General features: G+C 32.7%; 1 protein-coding gene across 3 annotated transcripts in view; it reads right to left on the reverse strand.

Moving 5' to 3' along the window:
* Window positions 1-4359, reverse strand: part of ltk (leukocyte receptor tyrosine kinase) — a 47425-nt gene extending 43066 nt beyond the window's left edge. For all 3 annotated transcript variants that reach the window (XM_042774590.1, XM_042774589.1, XM_042774588.1), the window contains exon 1: window positions 4110-4359. In XM_042774590.1, the coding sequence (XP_042630524.1) occupies window positions 4110-4164 (55 nt within the window). In that variant the 5' untranslated portion in view covers window positions 4165-4359. The remainder of the gene's footprint in view (window positions 1-4109) is intronic.
* Between the last annotated feature and the right edge of the window lie 6534 nt (window positions 4360-10893).

Genomic DNA, 10893 nt, shown 5'->3' on the forward strand with positions numbered 1-10893 from the left:
CTGCATCTGACCTGGCATCTACATTTATTCAGTGGCCATTCACACAGACGTAGTGCAGTGGAACAAAAATAAAAATAATAATAAAAGCAAGTCTAGATAAGTGTTTATTAAAAAGTTAAACTACTTTTAACATGAATGCCACGATTTTAGAATGTTATGCCATGCCAAGTTGTGTCAAGGACATGAGACGTGAGCGCAGTGGTCGAATACATCCAACTACATAACAGTAAGGGTAGGGCTGCAATATTATGACATTTACTCTTGATAATGTAATAATGATTAATTTGTTTTGTGTTTGGGAAAACAGCATGTTATATTCTGGCTACACAGACAAGTTAAGAACCAAATATGAAGAAGTTTATTGCTTTTTATGTATTAAAAAAAATCAAGAGTTATTTTAATAGCCTGAAAAACAAAACAGTTATTCATACTGGAACATATTATATACAGAAAGAAAGCAAATAATCCCATGAAGTGGTCCCACAAAAACACCTTTTATAATCACTAAAGCTGTCTACACTACAAAATGAATCACTTACATCAGGAATGTATTGTTTATGATGACAGAATTGGCGAGAGTACAGAATTCATTCAGCAAGAGCACACTGAAACAAAACTCCTTTTCTGCTGTGATAATATAAACTTCACTAATTGGCCATTGTATTCATAAGCTTAACAGAAAGTTAATGTGCGATTGGTTATAATACTCAACGCTGCAAAAACATGTAAAAAGAAATCTGATGAAACACAAGCAGATCTAAATTTAATGCCGCAATCAACACAATTTTCACATTTCACTGTAATTGTGACAGCTGTAAAAGATTTAGTTTAAATGTATCTTGAATTTGGGTGATGCCATTTTTGCCCAAAGCCCTCTTTACCTATATATGAAAAAAAAAAAAATTTAATACTTGAATACAATGATCAAATCAACAACACAATTTACCTGGTGCTGCAATGTAATGCCCAATAACATAAAATCTACTTCATGAACCATCAAAGACTCCACATGTAATTCTCCTCACATTTACTAGGTAAATCCTATCCAAATTGTTTGCTGCTTTTGTTCCTCAATTGGCTTCCCAGAACAGTGAGGAACAGATTTAACATGTTATTTCTGCCCTCCTTTACCTAACATATGTTAATTAATGCTATGTTAATTTTTAAAGTGTGCATGAAATGGAAGTTGCGATCGTCTTTTCTTGCCTATTGTGACATATAGGCTATCTGAGGGAAATGGCGTCTTGAACAAGACAAAAAACATGGGGTGGGATTTAATTTGGTTAATTGGGAATTGATTGGATCAATGGATCGCTGTCATTTGCTATTGCTGGATCTTCAGCGAGTGATAGGCTGCTGGGGTGAAGGGGGGAGGGTACTTTTTTTGATTTTATGTTAAATTTTGATTTTAAGGTTATGAGTGCATGTGAATTAAAAGCAGATAATGATGTGCAAAGGTAAAAATATTATAAATACTGCAATATTTCAATACAAAAAATAAGAATTTTGATTTCAATCAGCTGCATCCACTTATGCAGCCACCTCTCTAAATTCACGTCCCATTTAGTTCAAATGACCTCCTAAAATAGTCAGCTACAATTTGCCCTTATAAAACACTTTTATACCATACTGTATACCTTAATTAAAGTGCTGGTAAGAATACAAATGTAGTAAAACTAAGGTGCGACCTCGCCAGAAATGTGAGACGACCTAATGCATATTTCATGCTGCTTGATCTGGCAAGCTGTAATGTGATTGGCTAGCTTTATTCTAGCTTTGGCTTCTACCAGTCTGTCTCCCTTTATTTATGCCTATTAAATAATCAACACTTATTAATTTTAGTTGGATGAAAATTGTGATTATACAGTCAGTTTCCACACATTTCCATTCATTTTTAGGATGTTTTGTATAGAAATGGTCAAAGACCGACACTGCTGCACCATTTTTTTTACTATTACATTATTCTTTCATGTGAACTCTTTCACATAAATCCACTGCGAAATGGGTAAAACATCTGCTAAGAACTCTGCTTTTTCATGTTGTCTGTCTTTAGGGTGGTTCTTGCTATCAAAATAATCATCTATCGTCTAATTCAATGTGGTTAGAAAATCTGGCAACAGAACAAATGTAAAATAAATGACAATGCATCTGAACAAGACTGAATCTGGATCATAACTCTTACTTCTTCTCTAAAGCTCTGACATTCACATTCCCTAGATGGTTAAATACCTCAAAGCTGAATGTAAGCTGACAGGGACTCATAATACATTATATCAGAGCGCTGCTTTCTCTCTTTAATGTTCATAAAAAAGCAGAACATTTTAGTAATATTACATACTGTAGTTATATACTGATAGTACTCTGGGTCATTCCTGAGTGGGTCAGAAGTTATTTCATTTGGCTTGGAAAAAACATAAATGGATGAAAATTGGAAAGAGAATAGCTAAACCACTAGAGAAAAAGAAAGGGAATGTAAACTGTTATTATAGAGGGGGTGTTTTCATATATATACAGTAGTTGTTTGTTGTTTGTTGTGCTTGTTTTGTTGTTTTTTTTCAGCCTGACATCTGTGCATTCAATTTTGCTAAAAGCTCAGCTCAACAAAAGATAGTGTAATTATACACAACTGATTGTTGTGTTTGAATTTTGTTTTAATATAAGATCAAATAAAATGTGTGCCAAAAATATTAATTAACAAATAAATCCATAAATAAATATGTTAGACACATAATGTATGTATTGAATACTAAATTTACTTTCCAATTTCATCATAAATAGAAACTGCATATGTGGACCACTCTTTCCTCAGATTCCTAATTAAAGGTGAAGTTTGTTTGCTATTACATAAAAATGACCTTATAAAAGCAAAACGCTCATTACATAAATCATACATACTCTGGCCATACTTGTGCCTAATGGACAACAAACATGAGTTGATAATCTGTGATGCTGATGAGGTCATTTTGTCTAAGCAGGACAGACGAGGCACTAATGAGAAGGATTAGATTAAATATCACATCTCATAGACAAAAACCAAAAGACACATTAGCATATGCAAAGCCCTCTTAAATTAGAATAATTTTGTGAATTCTGTCCTTCAAAATATTGGCTGAATAAGTGGACAAAATGAATTAACTGAAAAGTTAAACTGGGATCTCTATTTTTCATGAACGCAAGGTCAGGAAAGATGTTATATGATTTGACTATTAAATTTATTAATCACAATATGTGTTGGCCAAAATTAATTGTTTCATAAAGTTTCACAGTTTTAATTTAGCTAAAAAGCCTATATATAAAGGCTGTTTAATGACAGGTTAACATAGCCCATAAAAGTAAAACATATCTGAAATCAATCATTAGGCTAAGTGTATTAAATCAACTGTATCTTTTTTTTTCTTGAGCATTCAGAAATAGACTTACAGCAATAAACTCACCCTTAAAAATATTTTGTGGAATAAACTAGCCCCCGACTCTCTAATATTTTTTGAACAATAATCTGCACATGAAATGCATTCTACACATCTGTTCTGACTTCAGACTGAATGTTTATATGGCCTCTTTAGTCTCATGCAGAGCATTAATTAAAAACAAATAAGAAACAATAATAAAAGATATTTTGGAAAGCCAATAGCTATTTATCCTCACTATAAAGCTCCTTTTAAAGTATTTTTTAAAGTGGGCTGACATGAAACTTGCACTGCAGAGAGTTTGTCTTTAACTCAAGAGCGGTTGAATCTCCCCAAGCTGGCTCATGTCTGAGGACTGTTAGTTTTTGCCTATATACTCTAACACTTAGAGTACTTTAAGTATGACACCATACACTTGGCAAGCATATTCTGAGATACATTTATTTAATGTCAAAGTGCTGCTGAAATCTGAAATGTTTAGCATCCTTAAAAATCACTATGTGGAACTGAGAAATCTATTTACACGTGTTTGCCAATTCTATTTGAAGTGAAATTTGGGGTTTCATAATTCTGTTTCTCATTAGATCAAGTGGATTTCATTTGAAACCATCAAGGTCTGAATACATTTCTATCAGTGTTTCATATGAACATGTTTATCATCCCCAGAAACCAGCAGGTCAGAATTAGTTTGCAAACACTTACCTGTGAAGATGAAAAAAGCACATTTTAAAAAAGTTTGACGAGTAAAATAATCCATGGCTCCTTAAAGAAGGATCCTGGAGATAAAGCACTGTTAGCCTAATATCTGTCCACTTTTATTACTGGCGTGAAAAAAAATAAAAATAGAAAAAAAAGCTCAATATCAACAAACAAAGAGTCTTTCCGTAACTATCCAATTCCGTCAGACAGCTCCAGCTTCTCGCGCTTCAGAGCCGCTGTGATTCATTATGATGCTGATGCTGCAGCGCCTCTCTCTCTCTCTCTCTCTCTCTCTCTCTCTCGCTCGCTCTCTCTCTCTCTCTCTCTCTCTCTCTCTCTCTCTCTCGCTACTGTTCCTAAAGAACTGACGCTCGGTCCTAATGCTGGTTTGTCACGGTAGGTCAGTCTCATGCGCTCTTCTGGGTCAAAGGTAATCTCAAAGGTAAACTTGGTAATTTTTTACAAATGACACATTTGTTTTACAAGTCAGGCTTTCCATATAAATAAATGAACAGGGTTTTAGGAAAAATATCACTAAAATGATGTATATTCTCATGAGGTGACAGTAAATATGGTACCAGTGTTCTAGACAAAGTCAATTGATTTTACTCGGGGCAGGTCTCACTCTTTCATTGGGACCGTCATATTGACGTCACATGAGCAGTTGTGTCATATAACTGGCAGTATTATGCAAGTATAAATTAATCGACCATCCTTTTCTAATTGAGACATCACAGCTTTAGAGCATCACAGCAAGTGCTGTTGCCAGAATTGGGGGTTTGTGTGTTTCTTTGTCATGTGATGGAGCATGTGTTTGACATGAGTTTCTAATATAGAGATTAGATTCGCCTGTCATCACTCCAGAATAATGATGAGACGTCTGGCATTTAACATTTCAGGAAATAGTTCACTTCCTGATGTAGAAGTTCTGCAGATACCTGACTTATCAAAGACATCAAGGCACTGACTCTCAAAAAAAAAAAAAAAAAAAAAAACAGTTTTTGTCCAAATTCTTGTGTGTTTCCATATTTCTGTGGAACACACAAATATACATTTCGAGATGTTTTGTAGATGTAATGCACAAAAATATGTTCATTATGTCCTCATCTCTGTATGTGACAAAGCAAATATTATTTAGGCATACCACTTAGAAAAATGAACATAAAAGCATGTAAATAAATAAATAATGTAGTTACATGATACTGTACATTAGTGTCCTGCAGAGTCATTCGCGAAATGTCCCATTAGATCTATTACTGTTTTATGTAAGGGAACTTACAGTTAAAAGGTTTTTACTGTAGCCTTTTAACAGTCTCTTACAGTTAAAATAATAATTATTTACAGTGTAATGACATTAGCACAGCATCATTATGTAAATTAATTCAAATATTAAATTAAGCCAAAAACAAAGGTTTGTGTCTTCCACTCAAACAGTCTTTTACAACACACAGAGAGGATTGAAAATGTAATGTCTGTCAGCAGTCCAGCCTGTATACTGAGGTCTGTTTTAAAGTTTGATTGCTCTAATTAAAACGGCATGATTTGTCAGACAATGGATGAATCAGCAGCAGATACATGTTTTTTTTTTTTTTTCATTACACTTTGTAAAGCCTCAGCTATTCAACCTTACTCACTTATCACTGGCCTCTGTTCTTTATAGGAAAAATAAAGAGAATGGTAAAATTCCAAGAAAGGACAGAGATAAAGAATAGAAAGACAGCCAACACAACATAATAACATGCTCCTGTAGGTCAAATAGAACATGGTGCTAGCAACACCAGTGCATTGGGTTAAATTCCCAGGTTATGCATGAACTCAAAAGATGTATAAATTGAATGCAATGTATGTTTGAATAAAATAATCTGCCAAATGCATAATTCTAAATATCATTAGATAGTTCTGTAAAAACACCTCAGTGTACTATTTTTTCATGTTACTGATGATAAACAATATTATTGACACTAAGTATTGACCAAGCATTCACATGGAATTTGAATACTGATAACTTAAAAAAAAGTCTAAAATTCTATATTCAGCATTCAGCAATAAACAGAGGGTTGACACACACAGCATGTGTCTGCTTATATTTGTAAGTTTAATTTCTGCAATATATTTGCTCTCATGAAGAACAATTTCCTGTGGTTTCATGCTGGACGTTCTTACCTTAACTTCTGCAAGGCTAAAAAAAGAAATTGTCACAGGCTTCAGAGATTGTCTTTGTCGGTTCAGCTTATTATGTATAATTTAAAGTTGATCTCATGAGTAGCTGCAGGTGTGTGTTAACATCGCCTTCATTGACCTTAAGAACATGTGCACATGCTAATTCAGCACTTTATAAAGTTAGATTTTACTCAGCACCTTACAAACTTAAGCATATAATGTAGGACATGAATAATGTGGACACATATATGCAAGGTCAATATAATTTTAAAAACAACCAAAACAAAACTGCCACTTTAACTGTGGATGCAGTGCTAATTAGTTTTAATGTACAAATAACTTCTCCTGTCACTGCACAAGTTGTAATACAATACGTGAATGAAATAGATGTTCAGAAATAGATGTTCAGAAATAGATGTTCAGAAATAGATGTTCAGAAATGTAACACCACCAGTGACAATCCAAATGTTACTCGTGTACTGAATTAAAATAAACTTTAATAATGAAACTACAAGATCTTAATTTTGATATATGATCCCTTCCTTATCCTTGTATTGATGTCTGCATATGGCAATGATGAGAACTGTTTTGGAGTATGAAAAAAAAGGTATTAGAGTGCAGCTGACTTGTGTTTAAACATGCAGATTAATAAAATAATAACTTCTGATTAGATGAAAGCCATAATAAAGTGACTTATTAGTGCACCATTGTTTTTAAAAACAGCCAATAGTTACTATAATGAAATATATTACTTTTGGGGATAACTGTTTATTCGGATAATTGAAAACGAATGATTGAAAATGTTCATTTTGTTGTCATGATGGGACCTCATATTCTCAATTAAGGAGGCTTTGGAGAGTGCACAATCGTTGTCTAGTTAGAATGAGATAGATGTGCTCTTATGGTAGGAATGTGACAACTGGATGCATACAAAAGCCTCTAGAAATTATTATCTTGGAGCACTACTTGACCTGAACATTACATCATCACTTAAAAATCATGTGTTATACCATTCAAACGATTCCTCACTGTCTATCATACACTATTAGAAAGAAAAATGACTGTGGATTTCATTAGGTCATCAAGAGAAGAAAGGAAGACACATTTTTTAAATCCAAAATATGATTAAAAGAAAACTGTTTTAAGTTGCTCCCAAACTTTGAATTCACTTCAATAAAGAATCCACCAACTCACTTTCCACTTGCATTTGGAATAGGCTGAGGCGCTGGCACCAACAATCAGATGGAAAACAACAATCATGCATAGGAGGAGGCCACATATTACACTGCCTGAACTCGGCACCGAGCCATGAAGCAAATTGAGCTTTTTTATAGTGCTATCATATTATCCATTCATATATTATAGTGACCATCTGACCATAAAAGAAAGTAAAAGTAAAATTAACCCATGCTGTGCTGAAAACCCTTGCAGTCAAAAATGACCGGCCTTTTAAAACTTGCTTGTAAATCTCTTATTATGCAATATTATCACCAAATCTTGGATTCAATCTGTTTAGCAACTTGTTTTCTTTCAATTAGCACAGCTTTTGTATTTCTTATTGGAAGTGATTGATCGTAGGTCTCATTGATCTGAGCTTATGCACCTCAGTGTGTGAAAAAAAAAAAAAACATTATTGTGGATAATTTTGGCAATGTTCACTCAGAAACTGAGTGGAATCACTTCCAAAAGGAGATGCAAAAGATTGAATCCAGTATTTGGTAATAATATTGCATAACAAGAAATTTTATAAGTACATTTCTAAGATATTTATAGGCTGGTCGTTTTTGACCACGAACAACACAAAGTGTAACATAGTGGAAAAAATTCCCAAAAACTACAACAGTTATAACCATTTTTTTGGAAAGTTGTTATACCCTGTGTGAGCCAAGTCAGTAGGTATTAGTCATATGCAATAACAATAACAAGTATTTTCAGGATAAATAAAAATCCTCTCCAGGTCAAAATGACTGGAGCACAGCACGAGGATTAAAAAAGTCAGTAAAGTGTGCCTATTTCTGGAGACATAAAATGCACACAAACTACACACAAAGGCACAGATTAAAAACTGTATGAATAAAAAATAATGCAGTGATGATAAATTACATTATGAAACAACTATATACCTTTTTGCCGAGCAACACTGAGCAAAAATAGATCGGAAAGTCCTCCATTCAAGCATTTTATAAAAAATTGTGCTCTTTTTTCATTGCTTAAGTATTCAAGTGCTATACTTTCTCAAGAGAACTGGTGTCAGAAAGCACTTTGTGTTTGAACAGGCTGCACAAGAGTCACTCCTAGCTATTAATTTGCATAAAGACAGCATTACCTTTTGTTGTTGAAATAAATGCTATGTATATAACCCTAATCACCACTGAAGTAGGCTTTGAAAAATCCATGCAGAAAAGGTATATAATACAGATATCTTCCCATTTAATATAAATATCAAAAATCAAAATGTTATCTCCTAAACAGCAATGAAAATAAATGGAGAGCATGTGCAAACATTTGTTAAGCCTGCAGTACACTTTTCCCCAGTACTAGCAGTCTACACAATATCACATTTATGTTCAGATCTGTCATGATATCAGTCAGTCTGCAATCAATAGAAACTCATTTCCCATCAAATTCATCTGGACTATATACACTTATTAAATATATAGCTCTATACTCCAGCTGCATGTTAATAAATGTCACAGGAACACTTTCTCAGTGAAAAGGTTTTGCTGATATTCTATCTGTTGCCATCTGATTTCTTACGATTCCAATAAAGAGTTTAGAGATAAACTAGGACTAACTGATAACATTATAAAGTGTTGTGTAATGACTAAGTTTGGTAGAAACCCTTTGTACTGCAGGTTTCATTCACCATTTTCCTCATGGAAGACATGATCAATAGATCAATTTACCTCATTTTAATTAAGCTGGACATTTACATCAATAACTGGTAATTAGTGGTTAGTGCCATGCTGTGCAGTGCAATGACCTGTTAAAAATGAGTTAAATGGGAAAAACATTAAGTGAACCATATCCAGCATGATGCTTCATTATTGTGATGCGTATCTGTAGACCCATATGTTTATGACTCAACAGGAAGTTATCATAAATGATAAGAGTAAATGAGCTTCTGTGAGGTCTAATGCATTGAAGACTTAAATAATGAAATAAGTGAATTGGATAAGCTAAGGCTTTGTCACTCTTTTAGTATGATCCTTGTGTGTATCAGAAATGAATGTAGTAAGATTACACATACATACAGTGAGGTTCAGCAGGGTCATATTAGAAATCTGTGATTTAAAGTCTAATTTAAACCTAATTCCATACTATTTGTTTTATACAGATTTTACTTCAGAAATGTGTAATATTCTGCACTATTTCTGTGTTAATAATCAAACAAGAAGGTTTGTGATTGAACATGTTATGCTGGGATATTATATATTTATTTTTTTCAGTAATTAATTTTTTTCATTTTTCTATATAACGTTTGTGACCATTTAAAATATATATATACTTATGAAAAAAAAATATATATATATATATATATAAATATATATATATAATATAAATAAAATATGCATTGAAGACTTAAATAATGAAATAAGTGACTTGGATAAGCTAAGGCTTTGTCACTCTTTTAGTATGATCCTTGTGTGTATCAGAAATGATACATATATATATATATATATATAATATAAATATATATATATATATATATATATATATATATATATATATATATATATATATATATATACATATATGACTACCTTTTTGTCATATATACTTATGAAATTAAATGACACTTTATGACAAAAAGGTTGCCGACCCCTGTATTAAAGTTCCCAAAATAGCAGAAGCTTTAACTGAATTATAAGTAACCACATATTGCTACACATTCCTACACCTTAATTTCCTCATAAACTGAAAACCATGGCAAATTAGCCTTCCAAGTTGGTCTACGAACTGACTTAATGACTGAACAACGCTAAAAATGCTTTTTTTCATAGGGCCTGTGCAAATTAAATTCATATGTGAGCTGTTTTCAGTAATACCAATCAGCAGAACACCGGCTTCCTCTTTGACAGTTTCAAATATTATCAAGTATTATTAACAGTTAATTGATTCAGCATGCCTTGAAGGGTATTAAACCTGAAATTTATCAAATAGCCCCTTGAATCACCTCAGCAAAGAATCTGGAAATAATTTGTTTTTGTATATATATATATATATATATATATATATATATAAATAATTTGTTTTTGATATATATATATATATATATTATAGACATCTGAAGTTAACTCATTTGTTTATTCCTTATTTCATGACTTTAAGTATTCAGGTAAAGTTGACCAGGGAGGTGACACGAGTGTAGTTGTGTTGTTTTTTTTTTGTGTTGTTGTTTTTGCATGATGAATTACTTTGATCTAGACTGAAACCCAGACTGTATTTGCTATAGAGCCTGCTATGAATTGCACCTGCTAAATGAGAAGTAAAAACATGTTTTTTTTTTGTATATCATGATCTGTTATATTTGAAAATGGTCATGCAGTGATATTACATAAAACAAAAATATCCTTTCCCTGTGTTGAGTAACTGAAAGTCTACATTTCAGTCTTGTTTATTAGAC

The sequence above is a fragment of the Cyprinus carpio genome, chromosome A17, assembly GCF_018340385.1.
Source record: "Cyprinus carpio isolate SPL01 chromosome A17, ASM1834038v1, whole genome shotgun sequence".
Classification (NCBI taxonomy): domain Eukaryota; kingdom Metazoa; phylum Chordata; class Actinopteri; order Cypriniformes; family Cyprinidae; genus Cyprinus; species Cyprinus carpio.